This window comes from Sus scrofa, chromosome 9 (genome assembly GCF_054392235.1).
Source record: "Sus scrofa isolate SSC_HxYL_T2T_F1_AM1 chromosome 9, Sscrofa_HxYL_maternal_Yorkshire_Landrace_v2.0, whole genome shotgun sequence".
In the NCBI taxonomy this organism is placed as follows: Eukaryota; Metazoa; Chordata; class Mammalia; order Artiodactyla; family Suidae; genus Sus; species Sus scrofa.
The window spans coordinates 140,984,935-141,001,091 of NC_139391.1; the positions used below are offsets into that span (position 1 = coordinate 140,984,935).

General features: G+C 39.9%; 1 protein-coding gene across 7 annotated transcripts in view; it reads left to right on the forward strand.

The window, feature by feature from the left end:
• Nucleotides 1-16,157, forward strand: part of SPMIP7 (sperm microtubule inner protein 7) — a 49,055-nt gene that overhangs the window by 13,074 nt on the left and 19,824 nt on the right. For all 7 annotated transcript variants that reach the window (XR_014816881.1, XR_014816882.1, XM_084978546.1 and 4 more), the window contains 2 exons: nt 9,931-10,007; nt 14,429-14,567. Coding sequence is in view for 5 of the 7 variants with exons in the window: in XM_084978546.1 (XP_084834672.1) it covers nt 9,931-10,007; nt 14,429-14,567 (216 nt within the window). In the remaining 2 variants the exon portion in view is untranslated. The remainder of the gene's footprint in view (nt 1-9,930; nt 10,008-14,428; nt 14,568-16,157) is intronic.

Below are 16,157 nucleotides of genomic sequence, written 5' to 3' on the forward strand. Positions count from 1 at the left end.
TGTCAATAAGTTATAAATTATAAAATGTGAAATTAGAAAATTGGGGAAAATATAGTAACAGAACTGAAAAAGAAAATAAACCAAGAACATGGTAGATGGATGGATTAGCAGAGTAGACACAGTTAGAGTTGGAAAACTATAGATAATAGAGAGGAAACCACTCTAGACGACACACAAATTTAAAAAAAAAAAATGGAAAGTAGAGAAGTGAGAGTAGGAAACATAGAAGATAGAGTGGAAAAGAAGAACATATGTTTACTTGGAATCCCAGATATGTAGCAGAATAGGATGGAAACAATATGAAGACACAATTATTATATCCGCTGCTTTGGTTCTGGGGTTTCCTGAGGCATCCCCTCACATTTTCTTCTGTACATTAAGGAGTAGTTATGGTTACACACAAGTAATGCAGACATAGCAGAAATAGCAGCAGCTGTCAGTGTCGGCCCAGCACCAACAAAAATGAAAAGGAATACAAAAATATAATACCTTTTAAAATTGCACCCAGAAAAATCAAATACCTGGGAATAAACCTGACCAAGGAGGTGAAAGACTTATATGCTGAGAACTATAAAACACTAATCGAGGAAATTAAAGAGGATTCAAAGAAATGGAAAGATATTCCATGCTCCTGCATTGGAAAAATTAATATTGTAAAAATGGCCATACTACCCAAAGCAATCTACAGATTCATTGCAATCCCTATCAAATTACCCATGACATTTTTCACAGAACTAGAACAAACAATCCAAAAATTTATATGGAACCGCAGAAGACCTAGAATTGCCAAAACAATTCTGAGGAACAAAAACCAAGCAGGAAGCATAACTCTCCCAGACTTCAGGCAATGTTAGAAAGCCACAGTCATCAAGACAGAGCAGTACTGATACCAAAACAGACATACAGACCAATGGAACAGAATAGAGAACCAGAAATAAACCCTGACACCTACAGTCAATTAATCTTTGACAAGGGAGGCAAGAATATAAAATGGGAAAAAGACAGTGTTTTCAGCAAGTATCGCTGGGAAACCTGGACAGCTGCATGCAAATCAATGAAACTAGAACACACCCTCACACCATGCACAAAAATAAACTTAAAATGGCTTAAAGACTTAAATATGAGACAAGACACCATCAAACTCCTGGAAGAGAACATAGGCAAAACATTCTCTGACATCAACCTTCAAATGTTTTCTCAGGTCAGTCTCCCAAAGCAACGGAAATAAAAGCAAAAATAAACCAATGGGACCTAATCAAACTGACAAGCTTTTCCACAGCAAAGGAAACCATAAAACAAAAAGACAACTTACAGAATGGGAGAAAATAGTTTCAAATGAACCAACTGACAAGGGCTTAATCTCTAAAATATACAAATGGTTTAGACAACTCAACAGCAAAAAAGTCACAACTCAATTGAAAAATGAGCAAAAGACCTGAGTAGACATTTCTCCAAAGAAGTTATACAGATGGCCAAAAAGCACATGAAAAAATGCTCAACATCACTGATTATTAGAGGAATGCGAATCAAAACCACAGGAACCTTTCCACCACATGAGGTACCACTTCACACCAGTCAGAATGGCCATTAATAATAAGTCCACAAATAACCAACGCTGGAGGGGGTATGGAGAAAAGGGAACCCTCCTGCACTGCTGGTGGGAATGTAAGCTGGTACACCTACTATGGAAAACAGTATGGAGGTACCTCAAAAAACTAAATATAGAACTACCGTATGACCCAGCAGTCCCACTCTTGGGCATATATCTGGACAAAACTTTCCTTAAAAAAGACACATGCACCTGTATGTTCATTTCAGCACTATGCACAGTAGCCAAGACGTGGAAACAACCTGAATTTCTATTGGCAGATGAATGGATTAAGAAGATGTGGTATAAGTACACAATGGAATACTACTCAGCCATTAAAAGATCAAATAATGTCATTTGCAGCAACATGGATGGAACTAAAGACTCTCATACTAGGGAAGTGTGTCAGAAAGAGAAAGACAGATACCCTATGATATCATTTATGTCTGGCATCTAATATATGGCGCAAATGAACCTTTCCACGGAAAAGAAAATCATGGACATGGGGAACAGACTTGTGGTTGCCAAGGGGGAGGGGGAGGAAGTGGGATGGATTTGGAGCTTGGCGTTAATAGATGCAGACTATTGCCTTTGGAATGGATTAGCAAAGAGCCCCTGCTGTGTAGCACAGGGAACTATATCTAGTCACTTATGATGGAGCCGGATAACGTGAGAAAAAAGAACGTCTGTGTATGTGTGACTGGGTCTACCTTGCTGTACAGTAGGAAGGTAACAGAACACGATAAACCAGCTACAATGGAAAAAAAAAATCCTTTAAAAAAAATAGCTGACCTAGTAGACATACATAAATAAATCTTTCTGCAAGGATCATTTATAAAAATTACCATGTGCTATGCCATAAACAAGTCTAAATTTTTTTTAAATGCTTTAAATTATGCAGTCTATATTTTAGATACAAAACAATTATGACAGAGCAAATCACTCTAGAAAATCATATATTTGGAAAGATAATGAATATATTATGAATGAGTTATGGGCCAAAGACATCATAAAGGAAGCTAGGAAATATCTTGAACAGTAATAAAATAATATACAACACACAGAATGTAGCCAATATTTTATAACAATAAATGGAATATGACTTTTAAAATTATAAATCACTATAGTGTTCACCTGTAACATATAATATTGTACCTCAATTATATTTCAATTAAAAGTATTGTAGCAACATGTGTAAGAATGTGACCTGGAGGAAAATATATAATCTTCGCATATTTTAACAGAAAAACAATACTGAAAATTTAAGAACTAAGCAGGCCTCCACTTCAAAAAGTAAGAAAAAAAACACATTTTTTTTAAGTTGAAGGGAAAATATAATAAAGATAAAATAAGAAATTAAGGAAATAAAAAATACATATATATTTTTTTCATTTTTGGCCACCCTGTGGCTTATGTAGCTCCCAGTCCAGGGATCAAGAACAGTGCAGAACAAGATAAAGGATGGTATACAAAAACTTTATCATCAACATAATCAGAGGATAGAAATTCTGAACTTCAAATTACTGCAAGTTAAAAAGAAAAGACACAAAATCCTAAAAAGTCATGTCTCAAGCTCTCAACAAAAACCCTTCTTTGGTAAATGAAGACACTCTTGGAGAAATTACATGGTAGGCAGAAGTCAGCTTAAAATTGGTAAAAAACAACAAAAAAAAACACTAATAAGTAGACTAAATTAAGACTTAAATACACAATCTAAGTTTGCAAAGGAATTGGAAGGACAGGTGATTTGGAATGGCCGTCTCGGAAAGGAATTGATTATGTACGAGAAAATCAAAATAAGCAGAGTGACCTTTTAGAGGCTAGTAGCGGGAAAAAAGAAGAAAATTTATAATCCCGAAAGTCAAAAAGAATTAATTAGTTGGAGATTATACATCTCCTCCGGTAACAGTGAATTAAGGTAAGAAAAACAAATCTTTATTAAAGAAACTGTACTTTGCTACACTGACAGCAAGGGCACCAATGAACTACAAAGATTGTAAACCACCCCAAATTCACAAAAGGAGTTCAGGAAAACTGACTATCCCTTCACAGAAACTCTAATAAAACCAAAAACCAAGAAACTCTAATAAAACCAAAAACCAAGAATCAGAATACTTTAGTGAAGAAAATCCCTCCCCAAATCAACTATAATACTGAAAATTATAGTACTCCGAAGTAAATTATTTATTTTCGAACAAGCATTTGAGAATATGAAAAACTGTCTTCATACAGAAATTTAGAAATTAACTACAAATAAAATTGTAGGTGAAATGAATGAAATAAAATTCATTCATAAATTAATACCTAATTATATCATGACCAAGGAAAAGGAAGTTAAAATAAAAATTTACTGAGGGACATAGAAGAAAGCAGGAAAACACACAAGGAAATAAAAAGATGATGAAGAATTAGTTAAAAATAACTAAGTGAAAATGGTTGAAAAGGAAGATAGGCAAAGAAAAAACAATATATGTATAATTGGGGTCCCTGAACAAGAATTAAGCAATTAATGGAAAAAGAATGAAAAGACTACATTAAACCAGGAGTTCTCAGCCTTGGTACAGTTGACGTTTTGGGCTGAATAGTTCTTTGCTGTGGGGGCATTTGTGCAATGAAGGATTGTTATCAGCATTCCTTGCTTCTCCCCGTTAAATGCCAGTAGCAGCCTTCTTGATGAATGAAAATCCCTTCTCAAAAAGGTAGAAAATGGACAGCAAAGTAACCCCCCCCCAAAAAAAAGTATGAGAGAAAATATAGCAAAAGAAATGAATGCAGTCGTGGAGATAACACCTGCTCAACTTACTGAAGCGCTGAGATCTCTAAGAGCAGGAAAATAACATGACTTCTACCATGAGACCAGCTTACTGCCTGGAGACAGTTTCTCAATCACAGTCCAGGGAAGGGAATCCATACAAGGCTTTAAGCTCTTACAGACTTGAGGAGCCAGAGGTTGAAGTTCTGGATGTGGGGGGTGGCGGGGGGATAAGTGTCGCAGAATCTGCAGAATAGGATTGCAGAGAGGAGGGAGCTACAGAGAGCTGCCTCTGGAGACCTGGGGGGGGAGTGCGCAGGCCTTAGAGGGCTGATCTGTGCATCCCTCGGAGGAAACCGCCAAAGCTGAGGAAAGACCAGCTCTTGCAGAGCTCACATGGGCAGGGGAAGCTCACGTCCCCACAAAGGAGAAAGAAGAAACTTTGCAGGATGTAGTGTATTAGACAGACTCTCTGGAAGGCTGTCACCTTTGTAGCCGAGCTTACTTAGCCCTCTCCTACCGGCTCCGCTGGACTCTGATGAGCAGAGGTCATAAGCAACCCTTAGAAGCACGCGACCGATTTCAATGACTCAACATTGTGCTGGTTACAGAAACCAACTTAAAGTATAAAACCTGTCCCAGCAACCAACAAATGAAAATCTAAAACAGACACTCAATAAAAAAACATTTTTATGCAAAGAAGAAGAAAAATATTCCTCACAGCCAGGAGAAAAAGTATGTCAATAATACCAGACACAGACATGAAGGAACAAGCAGACAGGAACGTGTTCCGGCAGCTGTTACAGATGTGGTCCATAAATGTGGATGCCAGAGGGGACCATCCCCATGGCGAAGTGGAAGATGGATGCCAGAAACAAGACTCAAAAGGACTTCTAGAGAAAGGTACAGTGTCTAAAATGAAAGGTACACAGGTACTTTAGAAGCAGATTAGACACTACAGGATAAAAGATAAGTGAAATTAAAGACGCAGAAGTAGAAACTGTTCAAAAGGAAATACAGGAAGGAAATTAATAAAGCCTCCATCAGCTGTGGGACAATATCAAGCCATCTAACACACGTGTAGTTGGAGTCCCAGGACAAAAGGAAGATGGGAAAAAATATTTGGGGAAATAATGGCCAAAACTATTCCCAAGTGATGACAATTATAAATCTCCAGTCCTGAGAAATTCAGCACATGCCAAGCTGAATACTAAATAAAACTATGCACAGTAATCACATTGCTGAAAAACAGTAATAAAGAGGAAAACCTCAACATAGAGAGAAAAAGAGAACATTACGTGTAGAGGCGCCTGTAAGAATGGCAGCAGGCTTCTTATCAGAATCTGTGCCAGAAGGAAATGGAGACACATTTTACATTAAAAAAAAAAAAAAAAACTAAGAATACTTTAACCAGTAGTAACAAATTTCAAAAACAAAGGCAAAATACACAGGGACATTTTCAGAAAAACAAAGCTGAGACAATGCATTGCTAGCAGATGTAACAGAAGTTTGTTAGAAGAAAATAAAGGGTATGGAAATTTGAATCTCCACGATGAAAGGGAGGTGAGAAGGGGTAAATATGTGGGTAAAAATGAAATACCGTTTTATTTTTAAGTTATTTAAAATATCACTGACTTCTAAAGAAACAGTAATAACAGGTATTTAAGGGTTATAGCATAAGTAGAAGTAAACTGTATAGCAGCAGCAGAGGGAGTGTCAGGAGGAAAATGAGGCTATGCTGTTGTAATTTTTACACTGTTTATGAACTGGTGTAATATTCTACTGTAAACTCTAGAATTAAAGATGCATATTGTAAATCCTAGAGTGACAATGATAGAAGGAAAGAAAGAAGGGAGGGAGGGAGGAAGGAAGAAAGGAAAGAAGGAAGGAAGGGCGGGGAGGGAGGGGAGGGAGGGAAGGAGGAAGAGAGAAAAAATTCAATAAGCCAATAGACAGAAATAAAATCAAGTTGTAAAAAGGAAAAAAATGCCTCAACTAATCCAAAAGAAAGTAATTCAAAAAGAATAAAGAGCAGATGAAGCAAACAGTAAATAAAGCTAGATTTAAGCCAAACTGTGTTAATTGTTATATTGAATCTAACTATATATAATTAAAAGTCAGAAATTGTTACCTTGGATAAAATATCGGTACCCAATCATATTCTGACTGCAAGAAAACCATGTTACCTAGAAATAGATAAAATTTAAGATGGGACAATGTATACTCCACAAAAAGTAGTTTAAGAAAACAGAAGTAGCAGTAATGATACCAAACAAAGGAGATATCAGAACAAGAAGGTTTAACAGAGATAGGTCATGAGGGTAAAGGAGGTCGTTCTATAAAATGTACCTGCACCTAATGCCAACTCACACGCGAAGCAAAAACTGATGGAACTGACGTCGGAGCCACAGTTATTCTCAGAGATTTAAGTACTCCATTCTTGGTAATTGAGAGAAAGACAGACAAGAAAAAAGTGAAGATGAAGATTTGGGAATTGCCATATATGTACATTGTGGTCTATGGAATTACTGGCCAACAGGGACCTGCTGCATAGCACGGGGAGCTCTACCCAACATTCTGTGCTCATCTATGTGCAAAAAGAATCTGAAAAAGAATGTGTGTGTGTATATATATATGCACAGATACATCTGTATCACTTGGTTGTGCAGCAGAAATTATCACAACATTGTATCACTTGGTTGTATAGCAGAAATCATCACAACATTGTAAATCAATCGTACTTCAATAAAACTGTAAAAATAAAAAAGAAGGTATAATAACATTACTGACTAACCTGACCTACTTGGTCTAATGCATAAAACGATAGTAGAATAGGAATTCTTTTCAATTCACACAGAGGGTTCGCCAGGGTAAATTATCTTCTGGGACATAAATAAATTAAAATAATAGAAATTATACCGAGAGTATGCTCTGATCAAAACTGAATTAAACTAGAAATTAGTAATGATAGGTATCAGGTAGAGACCGAGGATAAATGCACGTGTTTAGGCTCTAGCAATATAGCACGTGCTTAATACATTGTGATACATTTGAGTCTATTCCAGAAATGTAAGATTTGCTTAACTTTAGGAAATCAGCGAACATAATTGTGTCAAAGCAGAAAAGTCATGTACTCATCATGACAGTGGCAAAAAAAAAAATTGATGGAAAGAATTGAAAGTTATCTTCAATTCACATCAGATAAAAGGTAAATCAGAGTTAATATTGAACAACGAAATACTTGTAACCTTTGTAACCTGCGTGAAGCAATAACGTCTTCCTTTACCTCATCCACACCCTGGCGTTCCTAGCTCGCCCAATCAAAGAAACATAAAAATAGTATCGAATTTGAAAGAATTACACAAAACTATTATTCTTTTTTTTAAAAGAATAGTATAGTCAGTTTACAGTGTTCTGTCAATTTCTGCTGTACAGCAAAGTAACCCAGTGATAAATAAATAAATAAATAAATATATATATATATATATATATATATAATTCTTTTTGTCGTATTATTCTCCGTCATGTTCCATCACAAGTGACTAGACATAGTTCCCTGTGCTATGCAGCCGGACCTCATTTCTTATCCACTCCACATGAAATAGTTTCCATCTGTTCATCCCAGTCCATCCCGCTCCCTCCCCCGTCCCTTGGCAACCACAAGTCTCTTCTCTATGTCAGTGAGTTTGTTTCTACTCTATAGATACATTCATTTGGGCCATATTTTAGATCCCACATGTAAGGATATCATGTGGTATTTGTCTTTCTTTCTGGCTTACTTCACTTGGTATGAGAGTCTCTAGTTCCATCCATGTTGGCTCAAATGGCATTATTTTGTTCTTTTATGGCTGAGTAGTATTCCATTGTGTATATATACCACATCTTCTTAATCCATTTATCTGTCGATGGACATTTAGGTCGTTTCCATATCTTGGCTACTGTGAATAGTGTTGCAGTGAACGTAGGGGTGCACGTATATTTCGGAATGAAAATTTTGTCCAGGTATAGGCCCAGGAGTGGGGTTGCTGGGTCATATGGTGGTTCTGTGTATAGTTGTCTAAGGTACTTCCATACTGTTTTCCATGGTGATTGTACCAATTTACATTCCCACCAACAGTGCAGGAGGGTTCCCTTTCTCCACACCCTTTCCAGCATTTGTTATCTGTGGACTTAACTAATGATGGCCATTCTAACCAGTGTGAGGTGGTACCTCACTGCAGTTTTGATTTGGACTTCTCTAATAATTAGTGATGTTGAGCATTTTTCCATATGCCTGTTGGCCATCGGTCTGTCTTCTTTGGAGAAATGTCTATTTAGGTCTTCTGCCCATTTTTCATTTGGGTTGTTTGCTTTTTTGCTGTTGAATTGTATGAGCTGTTTGTATATTTTGAAGATTCAGCCCTATCGGTTTCATCATTTGCAACTATTTTCTCCCATTCTGTAGGTTGTCTTTTTTGTTTGTTTGTTTGTTTCCTTTGCTGTGCAAAAGCTTGTCAGTTTGGTTAAGTCCCACTGTTTTTATTTCTAATGTCTTGGGAGACTGATCTAAGAAGATATTTGTATGGCTGATGCCAGAGTATCTTCTTTTGAGGACAAAAGAATCCTGTCACCAGAATACGAAAAAAATTTACAACAAAAATTACAATCTAACATATCCATAAATAGACCAAAAAAGTCTTTAGCAACAGTTTACTAACTTGAATTTGACAATATATAAAAAAGATAATGGGAGTTCCCATCGTGGTGCAGCAGAAATGAATCTGACTAGTATCCATGAGGATGCAGGTTTGATCCCTGGCCTCACTCAGTGGGTTAAGGATCTGGCTTTGCTGTGGCCGTGGTCCAGGCCAGCAGCTACAGCTAAAATTCAGCCCCTAGGCCTGGGAACTTCCATGTGCTTCGGGTGTGGCCCTGAAAAGACAAAGAAAAAAAAGATAATGAATCATGAGTAAGTGGGGATATTCCAGGATTGCACAATTGGTTTTGCATTCAACATCAATGACTATAATTTACTATATATGTCCTCTAACCACCACAGAGTTAAATTAAAAATAAATAATAGCTGTAATATGTCTAGGAAAACATCAAATATTTTTAAATTAAACACTACAAATCTAAATAACCCATGAATCAAAGAGAAAATCACAGGAGAAATCAGAAAATACTTTAAACTGAATGATGAAAATAAAACAACAAATTTGGTATAAAGAAGTTAAACCTCTACTAGGAAGGAAAAAGTCGTCTTTTGTGTGTTTATTAGGAAACAAGAAAGGTCTAAAATTAATTACATAAATTTCAATCTTAAGAAACTAAAAACAAGCCAAAAATAAGAAAGGGGAAGATTAAAAAGATAAGAGTAAATAATATCTAATTATTAAATTTAAATTTAATCATTAAGAGACTGTATACACAGAATGTAAATTTCCAAGGCAATAGAGGGAAATAGGAAACCATTTAAATCTGTTTCATCCAAGAGGTGCTTTGAAAGAAGAAAAAAAGCTGAAAGGGAAAAAATAAAGCATGGCAAATAGAAAACGTTACAGTTCTCATTTATATCTGCTCTTTTAAACTTCTTATTTACCCCTTCTAGGATGATGGAGATACACTCGTGCAACCGAACAAGAAATACAGCGCAAAAGACTCATTTTACAAGTCCTCCACGCAAAAGTAAGCATTTTTCCCAATAGAACTTAATTTTACTATATATATTTCTTTTATCTTTAATAATACGTCCCCTTCATGCTCAGAATATCCTGAATCCTGTGAGGAATTCAAAGAGCACAGCACACACTTCAGAGCACAGCACACACATCAGAACACAGCACACACATCAGGACGTCTCTTTACCTTGATTGAGAAAACAAACAGCTAAAGGAGGAAGACCTATATTTAACAGAAAAGTAAAACCAAAACAGAAAGGAAATGATCAGAGGAGGAGGAGAGGAGGATACAGCACCATAGGGGGGCAGAGAAGCTTTTTACACTCTGAAAACCATACAGAGTGTCTGTTATGTGTCCATGTCCCAGACTGTGAGATTTACCGGAGAATAAAAGGCCCCCTTTCGGAGTTCCCATCTTGGCTCAGTGGTTAATGAATCCAATTAGGAACCATGAGGTTGAGGGTTCGATCCCTGGCCATGCTCAGTGGGTTCAGGATCCGGCGTTGCTGTGAGCTGTGGTGTAGGTCGCAGATGTGGCTCGGATCCCGCGTTGCTGTGGCTGTGGTGTAAGCTGGCGGCTACAGCTCCCATTCGACCCTAGCCTGGGCACCTCTACGAAGCGGCTCACTGGACACCCATGTGGATGTGTCAAGTAGGCAGCGGGGCCTGTGGATCTGCAGCTTGGGAGGGGCCGGGCTGCAGGAGGAAGAGGGGTGCTGTGGCTTACCGGCAGGTGCGTCAAGCCGCAGCTCTGCATGAGCCAAAGGAGAAGAGCAGCGAGAGGGGCAGAGGGCCTGAAAGCGGAGGCAGTACAGGGGGTGGTGCTGGAGGGATGGGAGGTGGGTGGCTGCAAGGGAGACCCACAGGAAGCAGCCAATAGGGGAGGAGAAAAATGAAGAGATCTGGTGCCCAGGTGGGGGTAGGAGGATGGACTGTTTACATCTGTGAATGGAGCGGGTGAGACGAGGCCTAGAATGGAGGTTGGCACTGAGCAGTGGTTTTGGAAGTGGTGGCGAGTGGAGAGGCAGGTGGACAGGAAGTGGCCGCAGTGAGACTTGCAGGTAACAGGGTGCGCGTGTGGCAAAGCCCTCCCCTTCTGCCCAGGAGCCCCGTCCTCTCGTGCTGAAGGAACGTGGCAGACACACTTCACACTTGAGCCTTAGGTCACCAAATCCAGTTTTATAAAATGCATCTGTGAATAAATATTATCCCTGAGGCTTATAAGGACGTAAGAAATATGTGATAGGGAGTTGGAGTTCAGAATCTTAGAACAATTTGAGAAAGATTGCAAACAGCACTAAGACATCAGCTGCTTGCATTCCGGATATATTTTGCTAAGGATTTTTTTGTCTGTTCACAGGTATATTAGGCTGTAATTTTCATTATAATATCTTCTTCATATATTTTGATGACAGGATTCTTTTGTCCTCAAATATATTTTTGGGGTAAGATGATGTTTCTTCCTTAAATTTTACTTTGGCATCCTTCAGTAATTTTGACTTTCAATTTTCTCATCTCATCTTAAACATGAAGAATTATTACTAAAAGACCTTGAAATTCCTGTCACATTTTTTTGTTGTTCATTCCCTATTGTATTCTTATCTGGGTTTTTATCAGGAAAAAAACATTCCAGTGGTCATCTTAGAAACAATTAATGTTTTGGTTGAATTCATGATTTTATTCACAATAGAGCAGTTTTTTACAAAACAACATATCAAATTATATGACTTAGTAGTCTATTTTTTTAATTTTGTAAGTTTTCTTAAGGAAGAATCTTTGTAACTGCTATGGAAAAAAATCCATAAAATATTCATGAAATATGAGAGGCTCAGACAGGGATGTGTCTGTCAAGCTTTGATTTTCCTAAGGCAATATTCCTCAGATATTATTCAGAAAAGTGCACCGTTAAAGTCTTTACTAAAATTGAAAATATATTATTAGATCTTGCTTTTCTTGAGGATGGAGTAACCTCAGAGTGAGGGAATTCAAACTGTGTTCACGACAGTGAAAATAACGGGACCTGTGACTGTGCCTTTTAACTTTATCAGTACATCAGTAAATAACTTTGAGGCAATAAGGGTTGCTGGTACTTCTCTGTTTGCAAACAGACTTTGGCTAACAGTGGAGCTATTTGGAAGGATGTGGCTTGATTGGAAGGTCAGCTCTGACCCCGCGTTTGGCCGGGACAGGAGCAGGGTCCTGGCCCCCAGGCGGCAGGAACACAGACCTTCCGTCCTCTGACCTGTGAGAGCACAGGCACTGATTCGTTCAGAATCAAATTAGAGTCTGTTTCACTGCATCTGTCACATACATCTGTCAAAAAGAATGACTTTCAAAACTCTAGGCAAAGGAGGACACCTTAAGATCCAAATCCTTACAAATAGAATGATTGTATTTACCGAGGTGGCTGGAGTCCTTGGCCGGCATGAACTCCTGATGTTCACCATTTGGCGGCTCTGGTGAGGAACAGCGGGAGTGTTGCTGATGCTTCAGAGGCAGATTTTCAAGACCTGAATTCTTGTTTCTTTAAAGGCACTTCCATTTTATTTAATTATTTTGTCTTTTGGTCTTTCTAGGGCCGCACCTGCAGCGTATGGAGGTTCCCTGGTTAGGGGTCTAATCAGAGCTACAGCTGCCTGCCTGCACCACAGCCACCACAACGCAGGATCGGAGCCGCATCTGCGACCTACACCACAGCTCAAGGCAACGCTGGATCCTTGACCCGCCGAGCGAGGCCAGGGACCGAACCCACAACCTCATGGTTCCTCGTGGGATTTGTTTCCGTTGCGCCACGATGGGAACTCCCAAGACCTGAGTTCTAACTTCCACCATCAGTGACCGACTGACCTTAAGCAAACAAACTCAACTTTCTACGCCGTAGTTTATTTCTTGGTAAATGAGTGGTCTTCCTGTTGCTGAAACTCCGCCTCTGTGCATGGGCACTGAATTGAATCACAGAGACAGAGTTTTGGGTGAAGTAGAAAAGAAGAGCTTTATTGCTTTGCCAGGCAAAGGGGCCGCAGCAGACTGGTGCCCTCAAAACTGTGCCCTGCCCTGGAGCAGGTACTGAGGAGACGCACCGTGTCCAAGGGGCAGGGCGTGACCGGCTCACGGACATTCTTCTGATTGGCTGCTGATGAGGTAATTGAGAGTCAGCATCATAAACCTCCTGCTTCCAGTCGGTCTGGGCTCTGCGTGCTGGTGGGCAGCAGAGCTGCTTCCACCTGCTAGGGGTTTCAGTCGCTGCAAAACAGCTCAAAACCCATGGCTCAGAGTGTTATCTGTAGTCCTTGGAGAAGACCTGAAGAGCCTTGCTGTTGTTTAATGGCTAAAGTGTTGGTTTTTGTCTTGTTTGACTGTCTTCCTTTCTCTCTGCATTTTCTTACTTTTCTGATTAAATTTACTCTAAAGTTTCTTGGAGTTCCCGTGGCAGCTCAGCGGAACGTATCCATGAGGACGCAGGTTTGATCCCTGGCCTCACTCAGCGGGTTAAGGATCCGGCATTTCTGTGAGCTGCGGTGTAGGTCGCAGATTCGGCTGGGATCCCCAGTTGTGTGGCTGTGGCGTAGGGCAGCAGCTACAGCTCCGGTTTTACCCCTAGCCTGGGAACCTCCATATGCTGCAGATGCAGCCCTGAGAAAAAAAGAAAAAAGACAAAAAATGAAACAAAGTTTTATTTTACAGACAAAAAGCAGGGCAGAGAACATGGGTGGGGGTCTGTATTGGGAAGGCCTCATAGGGTCCTGCTTAGTCAAATAATCTGCCACAGAGTTCACATAATTTTTCGGGGGGGGGGCAGTGTAAGATAAGTGCATACATTGCGGTGTAGCGGATTTTACCATAAATATGGCAGCTTTAAATCACGCCTGTTTATTGCCTCACATGTGCATAAAACGGAAGTGCAGGCCTGTCCCTGCTGAGTTCAGTGCCCAGAGTTTCTCAGGCTGGAATCGAGATGCCAGCCATGCTGAGTCCCCCTTCCCCAGCATCAGCGCCCTGTGGGCAGAACTCAGCTCAGTGCAGCTGTGGGATCACAGGACGTGTTTAAGGAGAGCTGAAGAGTGTCGGCTGCCTTTTTGCCTCTTTTTAGGAATCATCTCTTTAGACTAGATGATCATCCACTTAGGATAATCGCCTTCTGAGTAACTCAGATTCAACCGATTAGGGACCTTAATTACTTGTGCACAATCTCTTTTGCCAGATCAAGTTGCCATATAAACTATCCTGAGAGTGCTCTGGTACCGGATCTGTTTGCTCTGCCCACACCTGAGGGAGGGCATTTATACGTGGTGTGTGCACCAGGGCCAGGGGTCTTAGGGGGCCTTGCGGAATTCTGCCACCATAGAATATGACACTGTTACGAACTATACCAATTAAGAACTGCGCCAAATGTGTATTTTTCACAAAATGTCATCCATCATTTCATAGGGCTTATGAAGCAGTTCCTTGGGACAAGATGCTGCCACCAAAAGTTGATCCGGAAGAAACAACCGTGGAAAGAGCTGCTGACCCCATCTCACAGTGTTTTACCCTGAAAAGATATGAACGGTTGCCAGCAATCACTCAGGTCAGCAAATTAGGGACATTAATTACATTTCACAGTCCCTTCTGCCTGATAAAGTTGAATTTTTTTGCAGTAATGCGTTTATTACTGAACTGACCTCCAAACTTTAAGTCACGGTAATACTTATTGTATTGTTAAGAATTATGGGAAGAACACAGTAAATACACACATTATGGACGTGAAAGCGCTGTAATTGTAAATATCTTCAGTGACTCAAATGCGTTAATATCTATATTGAAATTTTTTTAATTTCATTTAAGGTGACTTCTTTCTCAAGTCATTTGCCGACACTGTGTTTATTTTAAGATAGCAAAAGAAGGAGTCAATAATGAAGACAGAGAAAGGATGAGGAATCCATCAGAGAACCTCTGCTGAGAACAGTCCTTGAAATTGAATCCAGGACCTAACTGCACTTTTTGAGGCAGAATGGGAAAATCCTTGGCTCAGAGAGCTTTTGTGGTCTAATAAAGCAGAGCATGCACAGTGGTCAGTGGTGATGACCATGGCTGTCCCTTCTGAACATGAAGAACCCATCCTGTGCATATGCTTATATTCACACCACATCCAGGGGACTTTCCCTAAAGGGGGGGTCTCCCCGTGTCCCTCCATGATCAAAATCCATCACTCTCTGAGACCCGCAGTCCTTGATGCGACATGTACCCAAGTCTCCACTCTTCCCCACAGCCCCCTCCTCGTCTCTCGCCGTCTTTCCCTCTTGCTTCCACGCTGCCAGCCACACAGCACCCCCCACACCGCACCTGCCACATCACTTTCTACGCTCAGCTTCTCTCAAATCCTCATACCGCCAGGCTCTTCCTCCGGCCACATTTTTTGCAAAGAGTGTCCCACTGCCTTTACCACTCTGGGTTTTCCAGGCAGAATCTCAAGTATCCTTCAGGCTTTATCTTAGACCTCCTCATACGGCAGTAGATGCTGCTGCTCTGTGCCTGCACAGCACCTGCTCTTTCCCTTGATTGTCTCATCCTTTGGGGAGAGTCTGACAAGCCCTGGGACCACCTTTCATAATGAAGTTTTCAATATATAAAATTCACAGGACTAGCAGGGAAAGCAATTATATTGAAATACAGTTGTAAACATGGCCTCTAAGAGGTTCACGAACTACAGGTGAAGAAACCCACATTGTCCTGAAAAATGTCAGCTTTTACAGAGAAAAATAATCATAAAGGAGCAAAAATATAGCTTTCATATAAAAATCTCAGTGTAGGATTTGTGCATAGAAATTAAATAGAAATTAAATTTGTGCATAGAAATTAAACCCAATTAAAGGGCAAAAAAAACCCATGTCTGGATTCCTATAACTAATTTTTAAGGATGACTACTACTTTAAAATATCCTTATTCCCTATGAAAGGTGGTCTTTCATTACATATTCTTTAGTGTTGTATTATATCTGTATCCACAGTCCTTCCCAGCAAGATGAAGTTCAAACTCAGGGGCTGGCCTGGGGGGACTAGCCTGGGGCTGCGGAGGACGGGCTGAGGTGGAGCCAGGACAGCCTGGTCTTGGGGTGAAAGCCCAAGCCAGACCTTGCACAAGGGAGTGGAGGAGCGATGAGAAAACAAACCGAGGGTCT